This window comes from Ciona robusta, chromosome 3 (genome assembly GCF_009617815.1).
Source record: "Ciona robusta chromosome 3, ASM961781v2".
Lineage (NCBI taxonomy): Eukaryota > Metazoa > Chordata > Ascidiacea > Phlebobranchia > Cionidae > Ciona > Ciona robusta.
The window spans coordinates 10,131,237-10,157,711 of NC_143237.1; the positions used below are offsets into that span (position 1 = coordinate 10,131,237).

General features: G+C 34.8%; 1 protein-coding gene across 4 annotated transcripts; it reads right to left on the minus strand.

Annotated features, from left to right (window-relative positions):
- Window positions 1–2,457: 2,457 nt before the first annotated feature.
- Window positions 2,458–26,475, minus strand: LOC149739274 (uncharacterized). Of its 4 annotated transcripts, none has more exons than XM_089874006.1 (32): window positions 24,662–26,471; window positions 24,172–24,551; window positions 23,166–23,297; window positions 22,043–22,244; window positions 21,389–21,666; window positions 20,510–20,684; window positions 19,224–19,480; window positions 18,845–19,019; window positions 17,747–18,024; window positions 17,172–17,343; window positions 16,605–16,909; window positions 15,859–15,927; window positions 15,275–15,494; window positions 14,625–14,872; window positions 14,390–14,428; window positions 13,796–13,937; window positions 13,398–13,530; window positions 12,124–12,323; window positions 11,479–11,603; window positions 10,953–11,071; window positions 10,429–10,577; window positions 9,820–9,860; window positions 9,284–9,426; window positions 8,728–8,982; window positions 8,174–8,332; window positions 7,602–7,711; window positions 7,110–7,258; window positions 6,380–6,554; window positions 5,416–5,533; window positions 4,930–5,075; window positions 4,136–4,313; window positions 2,458–2,728 (listed from the first exon to the last, which is right to left on the minus strand). In XM_089874006.1, exons 1-32 carry the CDS (start codon window positions 24,824–24,826, stop codon window positions 2,463–2,465), a joined length of 5,703 nt encoding a protein of 1,900 aa, XP_089730132.1. In that variant the 5' UTR covers window positions 24,827–26,471; the 3' UTR covers window positions 2,458–2,462. The 4 variants fall into 4 exon arrangements, with proteins under 4 accessions (XP_089730132.1, XP_089730130.1, XP_089730131.1 ...); XM_089874004.1 differs by having other exon boundaries at window positions 15,859–15,951; XM_089874005.1 differs by having other exon boundaries at window positions 15,859–15,930; window positions 24,662–26,470.

A 26,475-nucleotide genomic window follows, 5' to 3' on the forward strand; every position in this document is an offset into this window, starting at 1 on the left:
AGCGTTGTTACTAAATAAAATACCCAGGTATTCCTTTTGAAAAGAAAAACGTTATTTAATCGCACAAAAAACGACATATCCTGATCGTGATTAAACAATTAACAACGGTCGATGCGCAGAAATAAAAAAGAATAGAACGCGCATCTCTCATGTCGGTAAAGGAGAGAGCTGATACACTCTCTCTTTTTCGCGAGTCGTTCCCGTTTACTATTGTAGTCAATGGAAACCGGGCGTTTTATGTAGTTTTTCCTCGTTTTTTGACTTAATTTACATTTATAAGGAAAAATAACTATTTCCAAGTATATATATTACTAACAAACCGTTTGTTTGAATGTTTTCAATTAAATTTATTAAATAATTAAATTGCCTAAACAACCGCTAAACTGTAAGCGTTAACCTCTTAAATAACTAACTGGCCTAATAAACTTGAATAGTTGGTGTGGTGTTTGAAATAAACAGCTAAAACCTCCTAAAATCACTGTGCGCCTATCTTTTATAATGAAGGCCAAGCGAAATGGGGACGGAGTTGGCGGTCACGTGAATAGAAAAAAGAATATCACGGTTTTGGGCAGTTGCTCGTTCTACTCTTTTTTATTATTGTGGGTCGATGGGAGTCGTTATAGGGCACGATTTTATAATTCTTTGAATGTTCATTGTTTACTACCGAATGGGACGAGAAAATTGAAAGAATGAAAGAAAATGTGTCCCATCTTCCCCACCCTACTATAGTACTGTGGGGTAAGATAGGATACCGTTAGAACATAAATCCCATATTTCCTGATCGCGCTTTAACAATAAACTACGCTCTTTTACAGTCGCGGGTCCACGAAAATATAATTCTGTAAATATTCTTTATTTTCTACTAAACGCAACGAGAAAAGAGAATAAAAACCTGTCCTATCTCACCTTACTTTACCATGTGACAAAGGTTCAAACGTAATTTATCTAAAATCTTCATAAAAACACGATAAAATGTTGGTTATTTATAAACCATAGCCCAAGCACAATACAACGCAGAGGTTAAACGCTACAACTTATAAGCTAGTGCACAACATGGCTTATATCTAATGTTTGCTACAGATATATATGCTCACCAAACAAGAGCAAAACAAAGGTTACATTGCTTTAGCTTGACTAAGCAAACACTTATTTCAAGCAGAGCCGGTATATACACGAACTCTGATTTCAAGTAGTTATATACGAGCATTTAAACGGCAGTGATTGGTAGAATGGGCGAGGCCAATACCATACAACGCTGCACTTGTGTATTCGTGTCTTATCCTCTTATTATAGTGGTAGGTTATTATTTTCTTTTGTAGATTATAATTACCACTGCAATATATAGTAGGGTGGAGGAAGATGGGACACCTTTTCATTCTATTTTTTCGTCCCATTTGGTAGTGAACAAAGAACATTTAAAGAATTAGAAAACCGTATCCTCACGACTCCCATAGACCGCTGTTCACTGTTTAAAACACGATTAGGTGTGCTAAAGGTGTCCCGTCTTCCTTCACCCTATTATATGACCACATGATGTTTTGTATAATGCGGTAAGCCCAATGTGGTACACTCCTTACATCAAAATTATACCTTGCAGGATTTGCAGCAGAACTTAACTTGTCTCTTTGATTACAGTAGCGAAGATCAAGTAATGCCAGTCGTTATACCACGGGTGTTCTGTTTCATACACCTCGTTCCCGATTACAAGTTACCACGTATGTAACTTATTTATCCTCGCGTTGCCGGACTACGACAATTACTATACCACGGGTGTTCTGTTTCATACACCTCGTTCCCGCTTACAAGTTACCACGTATGTAACTTGCGGGTAATTATTTTTTCTTATGTGTATTTGTTGTCCAAGAACTCACACACTCGTGTAGTCGTGTTTACAGCTTAGGTATTTATAAACCACTGGCAATTTGGAATTTTATGTTTAATTGCAATTGATGCAAATGAAATTATATACAAAGCAAACTTTTGAACTCCAATTAGGAACTGCAACACTTTAAAACAAAATGATTGAATAATTAGAGCAACAAATGATGGATTATGAAATAATAATTGAATGGCTGATATTTTTTGCAAAACCGGCAGACAGCATAATTTGCCAAGGCAGCTTTATCAACCTAAAAACTACTAACACAATATATGGTAAGGCCCATACTGCAGCACCATGGGAGATGGGGTAATAAGTCAACTCTGGCTTAAACTGTAAGTCCAAAGGAAAGCATGAAGCAGCAAAATGATGAGTAGATCACGCAGGTGGGAACTGTTTTTTCAAATGCACAGGTTTGGGTAATGCTAAGCAGTGAAAAACAAACAAAATACTAAGATTTTATTCTACATAGGATGGGGAACTAGGACTACAGCATCACACCCAAGATTTAGGCAAGAGTTGACCCATCACCCTGATACCTACAGGGTGCTACATTGTAAAGTACAACTAAAGGTAAATATATTTATCTTAATGTGAGTAGATAGCTTGGATATACATTAGGGTCGCTGAAAGAAACAAAAATGGTCGGATTAGTGGTTGAATTCACAGCGCTGTCATATCTTCTGTTGTTTCCATCTCTGCCAGGCTTCACATCAGGTACTAACATAGTGCGATGACCTTGGCAATAATCCCCTGTGATAACGCTTGCAAGAAACATGCACGTTGATGCATAATCCATGGAGTAAGATGAATTGACAGCGAAATAAGAGCCCTTACCATACACTGTAGCTGCAGAGAAAAGGTTGAGTGAGTGTAGAGTGTAACTTACTTTATCCTCGCGTGGCCGGAAAACGACAGTCGTTATAACACGGGTGTGCACCTCGCGCCAGCTTACGAGTTACCAAGTATGTTACTTTGTGGGTGATTATTTTTTTTTTTTTTAGATTTTTTTCATTTTTATGTATGGCTGATAATTTGGACAACCCATTAGTGACCACTGGGTTGGAGCAATTGTCGTTAAGTGTCTTGCTCAAGGACACATACGCCCACAATGGTAACCATTACCTCTGGGTTAGAGGCAGGCGCGCTAACCACTACGCCACGGCGCCGGATGAGGTTAAGAATTATATCAATGTAAATTCTATATGGGTGAGGTCCTAAAGTGAGGCAGCATGGGATATAGGCCAGAGTTGGCTTATTATATAGAGCAGCATTTCTGAAAGTGGGGTAAATTTATCCCTGGGGGTAAATTTCACTTATTTAGAGGCTAAATGAGGTACCAATCAAAATCCACATCAGTTGACGGGGCAGATAAATTGTGCCAAGTGAAGTACTTTACAAGACATTGAACAACTCGTTGCGAAAAGGTAGCGCATCCGTCGCATTAAATATTACTGATGTAATTAGTTGTTTTTGCTTTTTAATAAATGACCGCCATATTACATATTGGGGGTAAATCTGATAAGCATCTTTATTAAAAGGGTAATGCATACAAAAAAGTTTAAGTACCACTGATCCAGGGTGTTACTGCATGGACCTCAGCAGATACCTAAGTCTGTAATTTCCCTGAAGGTAGGTAGGGGACATAAACTCATACCATTATTCAATAAAGTTCAATTTCCTTTTAATAAATAAACCTAATGTTTTAAAAACTGTCATTTTGGTGTGGATTCTCTTCTCTTCTTTGTTTTAATAATTTGATCTTCGCTATTGTTTTTGAAGAAAGAAATAAAAGTTATGTCATGTTATATCCAGTTACTTGCCGTCAAACTTGTTGCTAGTTTGACGGCAAGTCAAACTATTTCCATGGGACTTCAAACTTGAAGTCCCATGGAAAAGTTCTCTCTCAACAGGATGTGAAGACACCATATGTTCTTTTACATCCTTCTTTCTCAAGTTATATTGTTTGTACAATGAAGGGTTTTGAATGCGTTCAATCTATGTCATGTTATATCCAGTTACTTGCCGTCAAACTTGTTGCTAGTGACACAGTCGTTAGCGCGCATGCCACTAGCGCAGAGAACACATGAGCACACCATCGTTTTCGAAGAAAACAATAAGATTATTTTATGTTATATGCATACTGCATGGTTGTTGGGGTAATGCACCAACTCTGGCCTAAACCCTAGAACCCATGGATTGCCACGCTGCGGGGCCTCAACCATATAGAAAACAATATATGCACACTGCCTTTACCATTTTTCCCAGCAAAGCTTCTGTTAAAACCATCTGTACATATTGTGTCTGCATCGTTCTGTGAAGTCCCATGAAAGAGTTCTCTCTCAACAGGATGTGAAGACAGCATATGTTCTTTAACATCCTTCTTTCTCAAGTTATATTGTTTGTACAATGAAGGGTTTTGAATGCGTTCAATCTGAATATAATTGATGATTGAAAAAGTTCTAGAGCATGTTTTTCATTCATTTATTTTCTTTTAATGGGGCAACAGCACAAGTTTTATCATGAATGTTTTGTTTTATACACCTAATGCCCGCTTACAAGTTACCACCTATGTAACTTTATGGGTGTTTATTTACCAGGCATAATGTCAATAATTTTTCAACGACTCTGGTGTATTTAGAACTTTTTTTTCATACCAGATAGCCTTTAAAGGATTATATTTATTTTGAATGAATGTAACTTGCTTTATCCTCGCGTGCCTGGAAAACGACAGTCGTTATCACACGGGTTTAACACCTCGTGCCAGCTTACGAGTTACCATGCATGTTACTTTGTGAGTGATTATTTTTTTTCGATTTTTTTCATTTTTATGTATGGCTGATAATTTGGACAACCCATTAGTGACCACTGGGTTTGAGCAATTGTCGTTAAGTGTCTTGCCCAAGGACACATACGCCCACAATAGTAGCAGCGACGAGCCTTGAACCCATTACCTCTGGGTTACAGGCAGGCGCGCTAACCACTATGCCACGGCACCGGACATGTATATATTATACATATATCTGTAATGTAATCTTACTACAGTGTACCTTCACTATACCCTGGCATCTGGGGCTGCTCTTCCAGAATAATTGTGAAACTCTGTCATATTCTTGCGATCCAACCCTCAGTTCAACTTTCTTACACGATCTGCCGTCCATGTTGCTCCAGCTTGATGGAAGATCGTTGTTGGTTGCTTAAATATAGGTTTGGTTGGTTAATGGGTGGTTATAATGTAAGAGCATGTTATAAAGACTTTAACACTAACATTGTGGGCGTTTGTGTCCTTGGGCAAGACAATTGAGAACAATTGCTCCAACCTAGTGGTCACTAATGGGTTGTCTAAATTGTCAGCCATACATAAAAAATAATCACTCACAAAGTTACATACGTGGTAACTCGTAAGGTGGCACAAAGTGTATGAAACAAAACACCAGTGTTATAACGACTTTTCCTACCACTCCAGGAGTGTTTTTTGACATGCATAAAACTATATGAGTGGTGCACACTCCAGGATAACTAAGTTACATTCCTACCTTGTTCTTTATAATCAGGTTGTTTCAACTTTCCTTTGATTCCATTTAGCTCACAATCCATTCCTGTCACTGTAAGTGAATGTCCATACACTGTAATGACGTTGACTCCACCCCTGTTCTGTTGGGTGAATAATAATAATATGTACTATCACCCACAAAGTTCTATATACATGTTAACTTGTAAGCGGCCCCACGAGGTGTATGAAACAGAACACCCGTGTTATAACTACTGTTGTTTTCTGGCCAAGCGAGGATAAAGTAAGTTACATTTAATTTTTCATACTATACAAATAATAATCTCATATAGCAATTTATTAACTGCATATACTATAAACTGCAAACCAAATATTTAAATCTATTTTTTTACATAACAGTTTCAGTTTAATCTTTTTAAACAGTTTTAGATTTCTGTAGTTTTTAAATGCATATCAAATATAAATGAAAAAGTGAATTGTTTGTATGAATGAATGAAATTTATTTTGTCTCTTCGGTCTTGATAACGAAGAACGGGAAAGTTTAAAAAAGCGAAAAGACCAGTAGTAACGGTAACACAACAGTTGTTAAAACACGGTTGTAGATGAATGTAACTTACTTTATCCTCGCGTGGCCGGAAAACGACAGTCGTTATCACACGGGTTTAACACCTCGTGCCAGCTTACGAGTTACCACATATGTTACTTTGTGGGTCATTATTTTTTGGGGAGATTTTTTTATTTTTTTTATGTATGGCTGATAATTTGGACAACCCATTAGTGACCACTGGGTTGGTGCAATTGCCGTTAAGTGTCTTGCCCAAGGACACATACGCCCACAATGGTAGCAGCATCGAGCCTTCAACCCATTACCTCTGGGTTACAGGCAGGCGCGCTAACCACTACGCCACGGTGCCGGACCAGAGATAAAACAGAAAGAAATAATGTTTTAAATAAAAGGCGTGACCGTTACACCCTTGTAAATTATTAACCTTGTAATTTTCCAGCTGCTGACACACACGCATTGGTAATGGATGGAACTTGTTTCCACCAAAGCTCCATTCCCATGCACCATTTGTTGGCTGGTACTTTATATCTCTCAGTTTGTCACGAACCAACTCGTAAACTTTACTGACATTTTCATCCAAACCTTGCAGTTTTATTGAACTGAAATTTAATGATATATTTAAAACATAAAGAGATATTTAAAGATATAGTAGGGTGGGGGAAGATGGGACACCTTTTCAATCTATTTTCTCATCCCATTTGGTAGTAAACAAAGAACATTTAAAGAATTCCCATAGACTGTTGTTAATTGTTTAAAACACGATCAGGATGTTTGGATATTATGTGAAAAAGGTGTCCCATCTCCCCCACCCTACTATGTATTTAAAACATGTAGATATATTTAAAGATATAATTAAAATATGTTTTTAAATATATTTAAATAAGAGACTGACGATGTCATTTGGGCGAAATATATATCTTTTATTATACAATGGTTGGACTTGATTTTTGTCTGTTACGTCTATACTGGAAAAACAGTTACCCACAAAGTTACAAACATTGCAGCTTGTAAACAGGCACTGGGCTTATGAGCTAGAATACTCGTGTTAAAAGGACTAACGTTGCCCCACCATCCAAGGATAAATAAGTTACATTCATTCTTGGGGGTTGGGGTAATGGGCCATCTCTCTATTGTCATAAATAAAATGCACTCACTTTTGTTGTAATTCCACGTTAACCAAACCATCGCATGAAATATCGAATACTTCAATACGATCATGGTCACTCATGTTATGAATCTCATCATCAGATATAGTTTTGGTAACAACCACAGTATCCATGTGCTTCTCTACTTCATGTTTTACCTGGAAAGTTGGTTTGATTTTTTCTATGACATGTCTATGACATGTCCGACAGGAAAAATTAGTGTGACAGACAAATTTTGTCTGTGGTACATACAAAACTGCTACAATGTGCACTAAAACATGTCTTTTCTGGCATTTTTGTGGTATTTTTTAAGTATATGATTTACATTTGTTAGTTACAAAGTTTGTTTCTATATATTTTTTTTATAATTGTTGTCTCGGTTTTATATTCCTTTGAATGTTCTTTGTTTACTACCAAATGGAATGAGAAAATAGAATGAAAATGGTCCCATATTCCCCGACCCTACTATATATACATATAACAAATGTATGAATTTCCCACTTGATCTAAGCAACTTTGATCATCGCATACAATTTGTATGGAAAGATTATCTTCCTGTGGTTTATCCTGTTTGAATCGAAGCCAACATGATTCAAAGTAGTTGGTTAACCCTAAGATAAAAACAAGGATAAATTCACTAAACAGATACAAATGTGAAGAGAAATATAAATTTTGTGCTAAGTAGAATGAATGAATGAATGTAACTTATTTATCCTTGTGTGGCAGGGCATTGACAGTTGTAATAACACGGGTGTTTTGTTTCATACACCTCGTACCCGCTTAAGAGTTACCACGTATGTAACTTATTTATCCTCGCATGGCAATGACAGTCGTTATAACACGGGTGTTTTGTTTTATACACCTCGTACCCGCTTACCAGTTACCACGTAACTTATTTATCCTCGCGGGGCAACGACATATGTTATAACACAGGTGTTTCACACACCTCCTGTCCACTTACGGGTTACAAAATATACGTATTTTTTAATGTATGGTGGACAATTATGACCACCCATAGGGTTGAAGCAGGTAAGCATCTTACTCAAAACACAAGTATAAACAAACCACCTCACCCATACAAACAGTTATTCCTCGTTTAAATATTTCCACAATAGATGTTTCGTAAACAACGACTCGTATTTCCCGAACACAGCTTGGTGATGATTCGGCGAATTGGGCGAATGCCTCGCACATGGCGGATGCAATTTCACCACAATCCAAACCAATCCCACCTGGAAGGTGAATGAATGAATGACAATTGTTTATCCTTAGGTTAGTATGGTCATTTTAAAAATGGGCTAATTTAAAAAAATAGTAAAATCAGGTTTTAAATGTAGGATAATTTTAGAAAGTATAATAGTCGTTATATTTTATAGACCTCATGCCCGTTTAGATGATACTAGGTAACTTTATGGGTGATTGTTTCATGCATGGCTGACAATTCATCAGGTGTCTTGGTCCAAGGACACATACAGTGACAATGTCAGTTAAAAGAGATAAACCAAATAAATATATTATTAACTTGTATTTTATATACAGCCAGCTTTTTGCCTCACACTCTTTCCGCCAAGTTCCATGCGTAACGTTATTAAAAGATAAAAACAATTTTGTTATGTTACTAACTTACCAGCACCAAGGGTGGGTATTGATACAGATTTAGCTTTCATCATATCTGCTACTTCCATTGCATCCTTGATATGTGCCGCCAACTGTGAGGATTGACGCGGCGTGACTAGATGAACGACGTGATTGCACAGCAGATTAAAACTGTCTGTGACTCGAATACTCGGATTTACAGCGGGATACGTCATTACAGGATTGTTGTTGCATTGATCCTGCATTGCTGGCCCAGCTACTTTTAAAAGGGCCGATGAAACTGTTCCTAGAAAAAAAAAGTGATTTATGTTTATAAAAGAATTTTTATGTTAGGTTTGTTTTTTTAAAACATTCATGTTATTCTTATCTATAAATTTATAACAAAAACACAGCTAACACAAGATATTAATATAAAAGAGATCCTTTTTCCTACTTTTAGTTATCTAAGACTCAATGGTTTGCCCATATATTCGTTTGATCAAAAGTTATGGGCTAAATGTTTGTTCTTTTATGTTATAAATTGCAATACCAACAAAAATACTTTTTTGAACTTTTACAATATTATTTAAAAAACAACAAGATTCTACCTCTAGATAACACAAAATCACTGGTAGCACCATTGATTATGACATCAGAATATTCTTCTGTGATGTCACCAACAACAATTTTCACTTTCACTTTTCCAAACATTGCTTTAGAAACTTTTGCGATGTCGTTTAGAGCATTATTTCTGTAAACAAATTAATATAATGATCATGAATGTATGAACACAACTTATTCAATCTTGTGTGACGAAACTACAGACGGTATAACACGGGTGTTCTGTTTCTAACCCTTGTGCCGCTTACAAGTTACCATGTATTTTACTTATTTATCCCCGCATAGCGGGGCAACGATAGTCGTTATATATGGGTGTTCTGTTTCATAGACCTCCTGCCTGCGTACAAGTAACCGCATATGTTATAAACATTTAAAACTTATCGAAACTTTCGTTTTACTATTGGATGCAACATATGTTAATTTCTATTCCTTAACAATCTAAACAAATTGTTACTATATATGCGCTAGTGAATTGTCAAAATTTTAAGAAAGCTTTTTATTAAATAAATAGTAAAGCAATTACCTTTCATTAAACCTAGACTTGGTTGATGCAACAGCTGAATCCTGGTGATCATAAAAAAATACACAGTTAAAGTTAAACGTGATCTTGCATACAATGTGGTAAAATATGAACATTTTTTGTAGGCATCTTTTGCTTTTACTGAATAAGTTTTACTTTACCACATATGTAACTCATTTATCTCGCTAATATGTAAGACTGGCTAAGTGCAAGTAGCGTTAACATGGTTGTTTCATAAATACTTATCTATTGTTTTCGGATAAATATAATAATGAACGCACGATTTCAAAACAAAATTTTAGAGATGTTGTTTTTTATTATATTTTACATGAGTGATGTCTGTATTGTATATAGTAGGGTGGGGAAGTTGGGACACCTTTTGATTCTATTTTGTGTCTCATTTGGTAGTAAACAAAGAAAATTCAAAGATTTATAAAACCATATCCTCACAACTCCCATTGACCGTTGTTAATTGCTCAAAACTTGATCAGGATATTTGGATATTATGTGCTAAAGGTGTCCCGTCTTACCCCACCCTACCATATGTTGTTGCAAAATGACATTTATTACCCCAACACCCAAGTTCTAGCAAATATCTCTAACAAGACTTACTGTTGCAGCAGTGACTGTACATCGGTGAGTTGCTTCAAGGAAAGTAACGAATGCTTTCCATTTGATTTCCTCCAATAACGTAGACAGCTTAGGGGAGGAGTAGGAAAAGTTGTGGCAATCAAGGTTTTTGTTTACTAGTTTCTCTATTACTGAAAAAGTTAACATTGAATGTAAATGTAATGAATGAATGAAACTTACTCTATCCTTGCGTGTCCGGAAAACGATTTACTTTGAGTAAAATATCTAAACAAATTAATTCACTTTGAACCCAACATACAGTGAAATAAAACACTTCCTAATTATATCAAACCACTTTTTGTCGCTCCTTAACCGCCACTTTTCATAACGTTTTATCTATAGAGTGTTTTAACAACTGTTGTTTTGCTGTTGATTTCCTTCTCTTTATTCTTTAAATAACAAGATCTTCGCTATTGTTTTAAAATTATGTTTCGATAAACTATCATTCGTATTTTTTCGCAAACTTTTCGCAAATAAAAATTATGTTATGTTACGTTACCTCTTACCTGTATCTAACACATCAGGAGGTCCAGTGAATTCAATGCCTTGTTCAAGAACCTTGGTTGAAAAAGATGAAGGAACCAAGCTACAAGATTCATCATTCAGCCAATACTTGCCAATAAACCTGAAGGAATGTAAATATGTTTTCGGCTGTAAGCTTGTTTTAACAATTGTTGTTTTGTCGCTATATCATGTCCTTGCATTTTAAATGTCTTTAAATCTTCGCTACCATAATCGCACAGACAAAAAAGGTATTATTATAGTATTATTATAAATTAAAATTATTTTGTCTCGGTGATCTTGATAACAAAGAACAGGAAAGTTCATAAAAGCAAAAAGACGGCTAGTTACAGTAAAACAACAGTTGTTAAAACACGCTTATTGATACAACAGAAAAAATAACGTTCTGGATAAAAAGTGTGGCTGTTACACCTTAACGACAATACAGTGTAAATTAAACAACAATTAATTAAACAATACTAAAGTTCTAATCGGAATAAAAGTGTGCGTAAAGACACAACCTGTACAAACCTGGTAACTCCTGGGGTGAACTCAAAAACTCGTGAATCAGGACAACAACTGTTCAAGTAACTTTTAGCTTCTTCAATTAGTTTGGTGTCATCACCAACAAAAAGTATCAGCTCGAGGACATTTTCCTGTCAGAAATTTAAAGTTTAATGTCGGTTTTTGGACCTACATTACATATATTACATTAGAACTTAAAAGGAATTCGCCTGAGTGAACAAAACTGACAGAAAAAATAAAGTTTCATAGGTTTTACTTTTCTATTTACTTACAATAAATAAATGAATCATAACAAAATAAATTTTACCAAAAACTATAAAAAATAAATACTAATACTAAACATTATAATATAAAAAAAAAAAAGTATGTTAGGTAGAAAATGGTATTAACACATAACTTGGATAAAATCCACTCATATAATTCTCCAAACAACTGAGTACTTCTACAGTACAATGTAATAAGTATTAGAAGCAGGGTGTTTAATGGTAACGCATTTTATCCAGAACATTTTTTTTTCTTTTTTTTTAAAAGTGAGTTTTAACAACTGTTGTTTTGCCGTTACTACCTGCTTTTCGCTTTGTAAACTCTCTCCTTCTTCGTTATCGTGACAGAAGAGACGAAATAAATTTCAGTTATTCTTCATTCAATTACCTTAATTTTTACCACATAGCATTTGGTAAACTTGTTTAATTTATCTTGTAAAGTTTTCAGCTTCACAAGCGGAGAAATATCACTGGGTATTTCAATCTGGTGAGTAGTGATCATGTTATTGAGTATTGCAACCGCCTGTGCCGACATTTCATTTGTCATTGTCATCAAATGGACTTCATCATTTTCAACTTCTATTGCAGCTGAGATGAATGGAGGAAAAGAAAGAAATGTAAACGTTAGTTTGAAGCTATGTAGGTTTCAATTAAGCTTCTTTTAAATCCCACATTTGGCTTGCAAATTAAAGGTTAACTTAAATGAACACTTATAATTAGATTAACGGTTCTAAATTTGTAAAATTTAAATTTGTAAGCAAAATATATGCATAACCCCTAATCTAAATTATAAGTGTTAATTTAAGTTAAGTTATAATTTGTAGGCCAAATATATGCAGAAAAGGTTACAAAATCCTACATTTGGCTTACAAACTAAAACTTAACTTAAATTAACACTTATAATTTAGATTAGGGGTTATGCATATATTTTGCTTACAAATTTAAATTTTACAAATTTAGAACCGTTAATCTAATTATAAGTGTTCATTTAAGTTAACCTTTAATTTGCAAGCCAAATGTGGGATTTAAAAGAAGCAAAGAAACAAATTAGTTTAGGCTAGTGAAGTCGCTCAGTGGTATCGAGCTTCAAGTCAGTAACCTCTCCACTGTAGGCATTAACTGCCACAGTGGCGTAGTTGTTCAGGTGGGTGGGTTGTAACCCAGACGTACCAGGTTCCAATCTCGATACTGGTACTTCTGGGTGTTTGGGTAATGAGCCAAATCTGCCCTAAATCTAAGCTTCTAAATTCCCATATAGAAAAGAAAGTGGTGATTTTAAGTTATGTATGTAAGACAAAAATGAGTGTAAGATCTAAGTTATAAAACAGATACAAAATATAATTTGTAAGCAAAATATGACCATAACCGTTAATTTAAGTTAAGGTATAATTTGTAAGCCAAACACGTGCATAGGTGCTAATATTATAGTACGGTGACATTCTACATTGTAGAGAAGTGGTGTGATCAATCTATTGTAAATTTGAAAGGTCAGGGATTGGGTAAATGGCCTAAATTTCTGGCATGTTTTTCTATAGGATCTCACCCATATATAATAAAATCAAATATTCTTAATCTCTTAAAACTGCTAGCAGTCTAATGCATTCACAATTATATTTTATGAGAATTATAAACAAAAGGTTAAAAAATATTTTCAGCAATTACCTTTAAGATTTTGTTTTTCAATTTCGTTTTCAACAAACTCTCGATTGTAAACACAAGGTTCAACACAATTCAACGCAGTTTTCAACAGAAGAAGTTTTTCTTCAACCATTTCAAGATTTGTGTCAATCAGATTCTACCAACAACGACAAAAACATAAATATCTTATAACTTGTAATAAATTCTTGGAATCTAACCCCGATTTGATGCTCAAGTAGTTTAATAATAAAAACACTTTATATTATTAGTCTTAAAGGTGTAGCGACCACGCTTTTACCCAATTGAATTTGAATATGAGGATACAAAGTATAGATAATAGATATGTTACATTAATTTTGGCTTGTGAAGGTGAAACCAGTAGGAGAATTTTTAAACTTAAATATTTCCATTAAATTACAGACCATTTCTTGTACTTCTTTTATGACTTCTTTCACTTTGCTTTCCTTGCCTTTAAACTTAAGTTTTCCGAGCGAAAACAAAATTACAATTGAATCTTTGTACTTCTTTGATATTTCTTCAACAGCACCACATTTTATCAAGTGCCTGAAAAGTTTGTAAAAAATATGGTTCTTAGACTAAAATACAAACAAGCTGCGAGTAACAATCCCCCATATAATGCTTAGATAGATAAAAAAGTCTTAGCGATATAATTAAATATATAATAAAAGGAGAATTGTTTTTATAGTATGTTGCTCCATACGTATAAGTCCTAGTAAGGTTCTAGGTATGCATACAAATGCATTTTATTTAAAACCCATAAACAATCTACAAACCGTGCCTAAAATATTCTGCAGTCTCCATTTTTATTGTTTTGGAGTAACAATAAAACATTTTTTTTACAATGATGTAAAAATAAATGTCAACATAACAATAATAAATGTAACTAATTTATCTTGGCAGGGCAACACTGTTTTAACAAAAGTGTTTTCATTTCATAAACCTTGTATATAAAAAGAAACAAAGAACCAGAAATTGGCCAATAGTATTATACTTACAATGCATTTTGGGAAGAATATTCCATTTCTATTTCCTTGCTGTAAAAAAAATGGGGAAAAAATAATATCTCATTTCAACATTATTTATTTGGTTCGAATAAAAAGTATGTACTAAGATTCCTAATAATATAAAATTCAAAGTTTTTATATTGAGGTCTTAGAGTTAAGTCAGAGTTGACAGCTCAGCCAAGGCTTTAAGTTACCAAGAATTTAACTTTATATGTTTCAAACTTACTCTTGCTGAAGTGCTTTTTTGAGAGCTGCAGAAAATGCTTCCACATTTTCAGATAAGCCAACCACTATTGCAGTGTTATTGTTCCATTGAATAGAAACAGGATTGTCTTTTAATTTATCAACTAATTCAGGAGAATTCTTGTCAGCTTGGTCAATCTGTTCTTGTGGGAATGACTGTGACCAGCAGCTAAATTGTTTGAAAAAAGTTTGAGCAATTTTTCGCAATTCGCTGGCTGGCAAAGCGTTTTTCTAAAAAGGAATATATTTATAATATAATAAAGATGTCAAAAATCTTTCACGGCATCTGGTATAAAAAATATAGTGTATTTCCGGCGTGTCGTCTGCCATTCGGCAAGACTTCATAAAGATGTCATTTACAAGTCAGAAATGTTGTAATTTAACAAACACACTAGAAAAATGTTTTTATATAATTCCCTTCATTTCACTGTTTTAATTAACCTGATCTTTGTTATTTGAATAGACAAATATAACTTATGTTATGTTACAAGGAAGCCTCTTTTTTGGTCAACATAACTTTTGTATTTATAAAAAAATCTTTAAAAATCTTTTTTTAAATAAAAAATAATTCTTAAAAAAAATTCTTAAAAATTATTTTTAAAAGTGAAAAAAAAAATATTTAAAAAGTATTACCGCTTCTACTCTGGTGATAAATTTCACTTTGGGATTCCTAGCTTTAGGATGACGTTGTATTTTTGTGGCTTTACCAACTTGCTCACTCAACGAACCAATATGAGCAGGTGTGTTAAACACATAATCTATGATCTTGTCAAAATTCTTCAGTTTTGGTTGTACGAATGAATAATGTGGTTTGATTTCTTGTGAGCCACCTGCACTACTGCGTTCACGATTTCTGAAAAGTGTTATACAGAATCAAGTTAGGTTTAAAATATTGTTAACTATTAATAAGTTTAAAAACAGTTATGCCGCAGGATTACTGGGTTGGGCCAATTACTTTTAAGAATCTTAGCCAAGGACATGTGCGACCACAATGGTAGCAGCGTTGAACCTATTCACTATGCCATGTTGCCAGACTTATTCATCACTCAGAATAAGATAATGAAAATCATATTCAATAAACTAAAAATATGGCACTCAGCAACAAAATGGCAATTATTGTAACATATTCTGAGTAAAAAAAGGAAATTCAGAAATATAAAAAATTAAAATAATATATTTTTAACGCAATCTTAGTTAAACTTAAACTTAGTTCTTGCCTTGGTCTTCTGCTTGTTTTCGCAGCCTTTGGTTGATTGCCTTCCTCTGAACCAGTTGCACTACTTCTTCTACTGTTTGTAGGGAAAGAAGTGCTTTAAAGAATTATTAATTCAGGTTTGAAATTATGTATAAACTACTTTAATTAAAAAGCATAGGTGTAATATAATACCTTTTATGCATATATTGGATGTATGTAACTTACGTTATCCTCATGTGGCCGAAAAACAACAGTCATTAAAACATGGACGTCCTGTTTCATGCACCTTGTGCCCGTTTACGGGTTACCACGTATGTTTCTTTGTGAGTAATTATCTTTTTCGTGTTTGGCTGATAATTTAGACAACCCATTAGTGACCACTGGGTTAAAGCAATTGCCGTTAAGTGTCTTGCCCAACGACACATACTCCCACAATGGTAGCAGTGACGAGCCTTGAACCCATAACCTCCGGGTTAGAGGCAGGCACGCTAACCACACCACAGCGCCAGAAATACATACAAAGTAGTAACAAATTTGTTATGTCACATGTACCCAGAAACAAACTTTTTCAAACATGGAGGAAACAGTTAGAGATTGAGAATGGCCCTTCAATACACAAAGTAAAATCGGTAACTGAAAACTGAGCAAGAGGTGTACGAAACAGGACAGTCGAGTTATAACGACTGTTGCTTTTCGGCTACGCGAGGATAAACAAGTTACATCCATTCATTCAATGAAGAGATTTAGAAAGTTTATAAAAGTTCTCACCTTGAATTTTTGCTTGAGCCTCCACCTTGTTGACCGTTGTTTCTTAACTGTATCGCATCAAGGATCACCTGTCTCCTGTTGTCAACTTCACCTTTCACACCAGTGATCACAAAATAGGGCCCATCAATCTTAACTTGCACATTGTCACTTTGCAAGCCTTGTAGTGCAGGGTATGTCTCTAATACTTTTTCCATCATTTGAGCATTGTATTGCAGAGATTTCCAACATGAGAAATGGTGGTTGAAAAAATTCAGCATCCTGTCCAGACAATCTTTTTCAAATGCTGGTACAAAGTGTGGCAAAACCTACAGTGTAAATGCAAGAATGAAACTATTTATCCCCGCATGGCGCAGCAACGACAGTAAATATTACACGGGTGTTTTGCTTCGTACACCTTGTGCTCGCTTATGAGTTACCACATTTGTAACTTTGTGGATATTTTTTTTGAAATGACTGAAAATTTAGACAATCCATAGGCGACCAGTGAGTTAGAGCAATGGCTGTTTTTGCCACGAACACACAAACAAATTTCAGGCATAAAAAGCTTGAATCACATTTAAGTATTACCATGTCAACTGAGGTAAACCGTGCTAAAATATCTGTATTTTCAATAAATGAGATTTGGCAAACAGCTGATAGTTCCTGGACCAATTGCTCCATGTGTGTGGGGGAGTTATTGATGAAACTTGCAACATAATAATCCTTTGGTGCAACAGGCAATGAAAATTGATAGGTAAGCCTGAAAGAAATACATCGGAAGTTATATTTGAATAAGAGGCTGATAAGCCAGCAATTTTTCAGCCCCTGCAAAAGATAAAAATGATTAATTTCAACACTGAAATATTCACCATGCACAGAAAGGTCAAGTAGGGCGCACGTTGCTTCGCATGAATGACTTGTATATTGATGTATTATTTGGGACCCTACCTCTTTAATTTTTTAAATGAGTCTGATTTCCAAAAATGACTTTTTAAAGGAGAAAAGTCAGAAGATTCTCACCCAAGTTATATTAGGTGTAAATAAAAAATATATAATAACTCGTAAGCAATATAAAACCCTATAAGTTCAAGACACTTTAAGTTTTCCATTGCAGAAAGTTTACAGTCCTGGTGTTAAGTATAAACATAAATCCAATCTGTTACCTCTGGTGTTCTCTTTGGTAATGTTCCATCATATTCAATATCTCAGTTTTCATATTTTCCACGCAGCTTTTTATTCCCACCAATACAAACTTGTTTTTATGCAGAAAACGTACCAAGCGAGGCCCAGTTATACATTGTAAATAAGGGTCATTATCCATTAATGCCATTTTTAAAACAGAAGGCGGATATGTTTTCTCCCAAGATGTAAATTTGACCAAGAATTTGTTCAGTTTTTCCAAGCATTCACTTTCAAATTGGGTTTTATCTTCTGGTAACATCTGAGAGGTGGGAAGTGTAAGGTCATTAATGTGCGGGTCTGGCCCACATTCGTGTCCTTACACACACTTTTGTTTCTATTACAAGTTTAACTTAATAATAATTAAACATAAAAGACTCGTTTGTCTGCTAGGTGTAGCGACCGCGCTTATTTTCTTCCAAATAAATGTAAATATGATCTTAACTGTAGGCGTATTTTAACAACTGTTGTTTTGTCGCTATATCCTGTCATTTCGTTTAATATATTTCTAAATTTTCGCTACCGTGATCATAGAGACAAATAAAGTTAATATTATAATGTGGTGGAGATGTCACCTGTATCTCAGACCCCCTTGTATGCCTTTTAATGCAGGACCTTAGCTATATATAAAATTCTTGAAAGTATTTTGATTAAATTCTTAAATATATTTGTATAAAAAATAGTAGTGTGCTATACAATCTAGTGAGCACAAAATAACAACGAAGAAGAGAAAGTCAAAACCTTAAAGCTTTTAATTGGTGGCTTTATGTCTATAAATAAACCAGGTAAGTGCTAACCACTATCCAGCAGGGATAGACTGGTGATTTGAAAAGAATTTTCTCTACTTTAACCAACAAACTTGGCAAAGATGCATTTACTAAAGCTACTTGGGACCAAAGACCTAAATTAACCAAAACGTAAAAAGCAAAGTTAACCAAAAATTTAACAGTAAAAATAACCAAATCTGTAAAATCAAAATTAACTAAAAAAGAAAAAGCAAAATTAACTGAAATGTAATACCTTGTAATACTTAGCAAACTTGCAGTAATGTTTCTAGTAAACAAAATTTAAAATTGTAATACCTCTTCATTAGAAGTAAATTGGTATTCTAGTTTGTCTTTTCCCTTGGCAACTATCTTAAGTGTTGCGATGCGACTAAAAGATTGCTTGAGTTCATTCATTCTTGCACTTGATTGGTTTATGAATTCGGCAACATGATAATCATTAGCAGGACAACGATGCGATGATATCTTTTTCCTGTGTGTACAAAAAACTTGGGGGTCACAAAATTTAAGAAGTTTGTTTGTTACAATTTTTTTTACTCTGTATGTGGTAACTTGTAAGCTCCCACGAGGTGTATAAAATAAAACGCCCGTGCAATAAGGACTGTGGTTTCCCGGCCACGCGAAGAGAAATAAGTTACATTCATTTAACCAGTGTCGTTCATAAAACCATTAATACCTTGCCATTTGCATTGCCTTGAACATTTCGTCTTTCCTTCCTTCAACCAATTCATTTAATCCAATGATTGACAGTGATGAGTTGTCAACTTTAACTGTCACATCCTGGGTGCAAGTAAACGCAGAAGAAAACTGTCTTGTTGCTTTTTGTATTTGGTTTGCAGGATATTTGCTGGACCAATGTGAAAATTGAGAAGCGAATTCATTAAACATTTGATTGCAGCTGTCTTTGAACATTTCCACCGCATCTTCATCAACCTGTATAAAACACAAAAAAACACTAAAACACTTACTTTATCCCCACGTGCCAGCTTACGAGTTACCATGTATGTTACTTTGTGGGTGATTATCTTTTTTTTTTTAATTTATGGCTGATAATTTGGACAACCCATTAGTGACCACTGGGTCGAAGCAATTGTCATTAAGTGTCTTGCCCAAGGACACATATGCCCACAATGGTAGCAGCGTCGAGCCTTGAACCCATTACCTCTGGGTTGCAGGCAGGAGCGCTAACCACTTTGCCACCGCGCCGGCATTAATACGCGAAAGCACTCCCTACCCCCTAAAAAAAAATTTAAAAAAACAAGTTTGAAAATAACAATCAATTTGCGAATACCTTTATTGAAAAATTATATTTTCTCTTTCCGAAACCAATTTATCTTCAAAAAAATACAAATATATATATTTTTTGAAAAAAATGCATTTAAAAAAGGGCAAATTTTCTTTAAAGGTATATGTATTAGTATAAATTGGTTTTACCATTGGTAAGATAGTCATGCACGTTCTCTTTTTAGGTAAATATATATATTTAAATTATTACTACCATAAATATAAATTATTACCACCATAATATATATATTTAAATTATTACCACTGAATTTGCATTTAACATTTTAAAGTTTAAAAATTGAAATGCAACTTTTAAATTCCCCGCGCTCGTTCTCTTTTTAGGTAAATATATATATTTAAATTATTACCACTATAAAGGGGTAAAATGGTCACTGTTTTTACTCTCTTTTATAGATTTATTTGTTATTAAACAAAGAATATTTACAGAATTGATTATTCGTATAACCATGACCCTAAAACAGCTGGTATATGTTAACCTTGTGGATTCATCTTACTCCACTGTACTATATATACTAATGGACTTAGTTTTTTTAGTGAAAACTACCCCCACTACCCATTCAAGCGCTCTTTATTCCAAATTAACAATTAATTTCAAACTTTTGGGTTGGGAGATTAATAAAACAAAACGTAATTCTAGAAAAACATGAATAAAATTACCTCGCACATAGAAGAAAACTTGAAAGCAATATTTCTTTGTTTTCTTACAGTTTTAACTGTCGCTATTTCATCGAACGATTCCAATAGTAATTCCCGATAATGCGTGGATGATTCAATGAATTGAGCAATTTCTGGGTTTTCAATATAAAGTTCAAATGTTGCAAGTTTCTCTGGTCTGGTAAACATAAAGGTAATGAATGCGATTGCATTAGTTTGTAGCTTACTTATCCAAGCAGGCATCGAGAGTGATTATAACGAAGGTATTCCGTTCATACACTTCATGCCAGCTTACTAGTTACCATGTGTCAGCGTATACAACTTATTTATCTTCGCATGGCAGGGCAACGACAGTGAATATTACGAAGGTATTTTGTTCTATACACCTTGTGCCCCCTTACCAGTTACCATGTATGTAACTCATTTATCTTCGCATGGCAGGGCAACTACAATTGTTATAACTCGGGTGTTCTGTTTCATTCACCTCGTGCCCGCTCACAAGTTACCACGTATGTAACTTATTTATCCTCGCATGGCAGGCAATGACAGTTCTTATAACACGAGTGTTCTGTTTCATACACCTCGTGCCGCTTACCAGTTAGTCATTACACATGTATATGAAATTAATATAAAACATAACAACAAAATGTAAAAAAAAAATTAATCACAACATAACACAACTATATATTTATCTCTTTGAAAACAATATCGAAGATCAAATTATGGGAACAACCAAGAAAATCAACAGCAAAACTACAGTCATTACCATTCTATTTGAATAAAAGACTAATAATGCCATTTAGGCGAAATATATCTCTTTTATAATACAATTGGTTATACTTAATTTTTGTATGTTATGTTTTCGTAACAACAGATCCTTACCGTGGGATTTGCAAAACTGAATAAATACTGTCCAATTCATTTTCCACCTTTTGTTTTGGTCCAGCAACCATAACCTTACAGTCATCCATGTACCAACGTACAAATACAATCCTATTTTCTCTGGGTGATCGATCCTTAAAATAAAATGGGTTTCTCTCCATTGCAGAATGAAGTACTTCACGATTGAATTTGCGGAAATAACTGCTGTAGTTATCAAGATAAGCAAGCAGTTCTTTTCGGCACTTTTTTTCATACTCTTTTTGGGTTTTAGGAAGAACCTGTGTAAAAAATCGCTTTTGTTAATTTATGCAAAAATACATTTTCATCCAGACTATAATAATAAACAGGTCATTTTAAAATTTAAAACCATTGCTTATTGCTTTTCATAAATAAAAAGAGGGGTTAAGACTTAAGAGAGTAGACTAAAGAAACCAAAATAAAAAAAATCTTATTGAACAAAATCCCTTTATGCTTATCATAAATAAAACACAAGTATACCAAATATATTTGTAAAATTTAAATTATTGATTTGCATGAATGAAAAATGAGATTAAAGAGTACACTAAAGAAATAAAAATAAATCATATTGAAAAAATCCCTCATAGCCTAAATAATAAAAAGTAAATATATATATGGTTGCTTTTTAAAGCTTACCAAATATTGTCGAGGGCGAATAATATACTCCAGCTTTTTCTCTGCATTTTCCACAATCTCTACATCACCAGCTTTGTATAAACATGTTTCCATTCGGGACCTTTCCTCCCTTGAATATTTAATAAAACGAGCGACTGCGAACTGTGGGGCTACCATTACAAACTCCGTGAGAGGATCTGGGGTTGGGGTCCTTTGTGGTTGGCTGGAATTATAAATATTTTATAGAGTAAAAAACAATATGAATGAATGTAGCCTATTCAACCTCACATGGTTGGGCAACGACAGTAGTTATAATAAGGGCAGTGGGTTTAATCAAAACATTTTTCAAATATTTTTTTTTTCAGTTTTTCAAATTTTTTTGGGGGGGGGGGTTTAAAAGGGGGGTTAGGACCCCCAAAACCCATCCTGGCTGCGCCACTGAATAAGGGTGTTCTGTTCCATACACCTCGCGCCCCCTTACTAGCTACCATATATGAATGTATGAATGAATGTAACTTACTTTATCCTCGCGTGGCCGGAAAACGACAGTCGTTATCACACGGGTTTAACACCTCGTGCCAGCTTACGAGTTACCATGTATGTTACTTTGTGGGTGATTATTTTTTTGGGAATTTTTTCATTTTTCTTATGTATGGCTGATAATTTGGACAACCCATTAGTGACCACTGGGTTGGAGCAATTGTCGTTAAGTGTCTTGCCCAAGGACACATACGCCCACAATGGTAGCAGCGACGAGCCTTAAACCCATTACCTAATGGTTACAGGCAGGCGCGCTAACCACTACGCCACGGCGCCGGAAGTGTATGTATCTTTAGGGGTGATATATTTTTGAGTTTTTTTTATTTATATTTGTCTTTGTGTAAAGCTGACAATTGGGACAACCCAGAAAGGATCACTGGGTTGTAGCTTTTGACGTTAAGTACAAGGACAGATACGCCCACAACGATACCAGCGAGGAGCCTTGAACCGGTAACCTTTTGGTTAAAAAAAAATTAAAGAGTAATTTTGGGCTCAATGAAAATGTTTCAAGTAAAATACCCCGTGAAGATGTTTGATGATAACTTGGCACCCTAATTACTGTACCACGGCGCTGGTCGTATAAACCAAAAAATAAGAAACAAACCCGATTTCAATGTCATATGTAAATGTTTCAGGTGGTTGGTGGGCACTGGATGAAGTACTGGGACCACTAGGTGGTGAAGGAGTAGGTAGGGGATTTATTGGTGCATTAGAAGGTGCGTTGGCGGTAGTGACACTATAACAAACAATAGAAGAATGAATGATATAAATTGTTACCATTGTATTAGTTTCTATTGTATCTAAGTGGTGTCCCTCCCCAAGCATGTGCATTTCTGTTCTGCAGTTTAAAACTGACAATTGAGTTTTAAACACCTTGTGAGTTACCACATATGTAACTTTATAGATGATTATTTCCTGGAATTTTTCCTTTTTTTTGTAATGTATGGCTGACAATTTAGACAAGCCATAAGGAACCAATAGGTTGGAGAATGCCAATAAGTTTCTTTAACAAGCATATACATGCTGCCTATTTTCACAGGATGCTATAAATGAACTGATACCAGGTGCAATTAAACATCATGTGACAAATGACATGCTGATTAAAGGAGACAAATCAGCAAAAAAGAAGTTTTTATTTGAGAAGCAGATAAGGATATAGACAGTCAATAGCTAATGTACACATTACTAAATTAACTTTAAATTATTTGTTTAAGCCTACACATGAATTATGTCATATTGGCCTACTCACATTAATACATAAGCTCAATACTTAAATTTTTAAAAAATTCGCCAAATAATATTTTGAAAAAGTTTTTTTTAACTTGTTCAAACTAAAATCAAAACCATAATAAAGTTAATGGTTGAACTTTGTGGTGAAATTCCCAACAGAATTTTTTTTTTAACTTTGCAGCAAATTTTAAACAATAGACGCTGACTACGGGCAGAGCACATTCCAGGACAAAAAGGTTGTATATATTTATATATATATACATACATACCTAAAAATAAATATAGCACATTTTAATGAAAAGACACTGACTAAAACAAATGGTTGTACATACATATATTATACCTAAAAATACAATGCATTCTAAGGAAAAAGGGTTTACCTTGAAGTAGTGGTGTTTGGTTGCACAGATGTTGTTTGAAATTGGGCTAGTGGGTACGTGAAGCCAAATGACTTTGGGGGGAGGTTGTTGTTTACAGTGACAGTTGGCGGTGGCGGAGCAGTTGACACGGCAGGTGGCAACGTCGGGTTTTGATATTCACGCAACTTCTTTATTACTTCCTTCACATCATTCTTATTACCAGTGATTTGTACACTGTGATTTGGGTTATCCCATTTAACAGTACAGTCCACACCGGCATGAAGCATGTGGGAAGAAAGATGAAATGGTATTTTTTGTGGGTCATACGATTCACTAAAAGTCATAAATTTCTTAAAGAATTCATCCAGCTTTGACTTGCATTCTACAACAGTGGCTCCGTTCTACAAAAGTAAAAACACCTTTATTTGTACAAAACATAACACCCTTGTTATAACGGCTGTCGTTTACGCCATGCAAAGGTTACATAAGTTACGGTTATTCATAAACTTACTTCAAGTGTATATGAAATCACTCCATTACCATCAACAACATCAAAAGAAGCCAACTTCGCTTTTCCTTGGACACAACTATTAAGTTCTTGTTCAAGGAAAGGTCTGCTTTTAATATGAGCAGCCACATGTTCATCACACATGTACTGACTCTGTGTGCCTCCCATGATATATCAGTATACCCACATTAAAGTCTATGTATATCTGCATGAAACAAAAAATATATGGCTTATTAGTTAGTTGTTACGTTTAGCTGGTAGCAGATATAGTGTAGGGAGAGGATTCCTCAGTATATTATACACTACTTGTTCCTAACTAACTAATTATTCTTGCTTGTGAAAAAAAGAAAAATAGGGAAACTGCTGTGGGCGTCAAGTGATAAGACGTTAGCCCACAGTCCGACTCCATAACATGTCCAGGTTGAAAACTCAGTTTATTCAACAAAACAGTTCGGGTTACAACGACAAAACAACAACGACGTCACGATACTCTCCGGCCTCCAACTGGCTGGTCCAGGCTCACACTGCCTAGCTGTACAGTACAGGGCAGGGCTTATAAAGGAGATAACTCAAAGGCGAGAACTCCCAAGGCGAGAAGAAGCGTTATACACGAGAAAACATTATACACATTATACAGCAAGGCAAAGTCTCTCAGCACTGTCACAGGGCAAAGTCTCCCAGCATTGTATATAAAGAAGCATTGTTATACATGGGTTACAGGAAACAATCCAGGCGCATACACATTATGCCAGCTGGCCAGCTGTTAAAGTTACACAACGCAAAATTCAATCTTTATGCATTAAGTTAAATTTAGATAATTATATATATTAAATATTTGTGCTCGGAGCACCCTCAACCGCTACACTGCAATTCAGCACTAGTAAAGAATCCTCTGGTATGTCACAGATTAGGCTGGTGGAAAGTGTTGGAGGTTGGTAGTTAGGTGGCAGGGGTTAGTGGTAATAAGGGTTAGTTGTTACGTTTAGTGGCTAGCAGATAAGGTGGAAGAGGATTCTTCATTAGCACCAAACAAATACAATGTAAGAATTTTGTAATTGCTAATTTGCTATATTCCCATATCAGATTTTTTGTGGATTTTCCGTGTGAAATTATTAGTTTATGATCAGATGCTCGCTAAGTTTAGATCTTGTTTATCAAGATCTAATCAACAACATTTATAAAATGGTGCGAATTTAAATGCGAGAAGAATATTATAAACATTATGCAGCAAAGCAGAGTTTCCCCGCGTTGTCCCACTAAGGCAAAGTCTCTTATCGTTGTCCCCAATGCATTGTAAGCCAATGTCATTGTTATATTATTGGGAAGGAAACTTTTTAGTCCCGTCCCAATCACGCCAGCTGGCAACTTTACACAACACACAATCTTCATGCATTAAGTAAAATTTAGATAATTATACAAATTATATATTTGTGCTAGAAGCACACTTAACCGCTACACCTCATTAGGTAGTTTTTTGCATATATAAGTTTAATTGTTATTATTTATATACATAAAAACTTTATATACATATACAGTACAGTGCATACACCACTTATTTTAATCTGAGCCCGACCTTTTAAGCTGTAACTATCTGTTTAGTTTTTAAACACCATAAACGCAATTTATAATGTAGATCAAGTAAAAAACATACTCTATATCTTAGCCAGTAAAGCCAAAGTAATCTACACAGCCTACCTTTCGCATTTAACGCGATTGACTAAGTTTTTATACAGACATATTCGGACGCAAACGTTTTCTAAAACAGACAAAACAGCAATACTTGGTTTTTGCCAGTGGGGATTCCCCGGATATTAAAC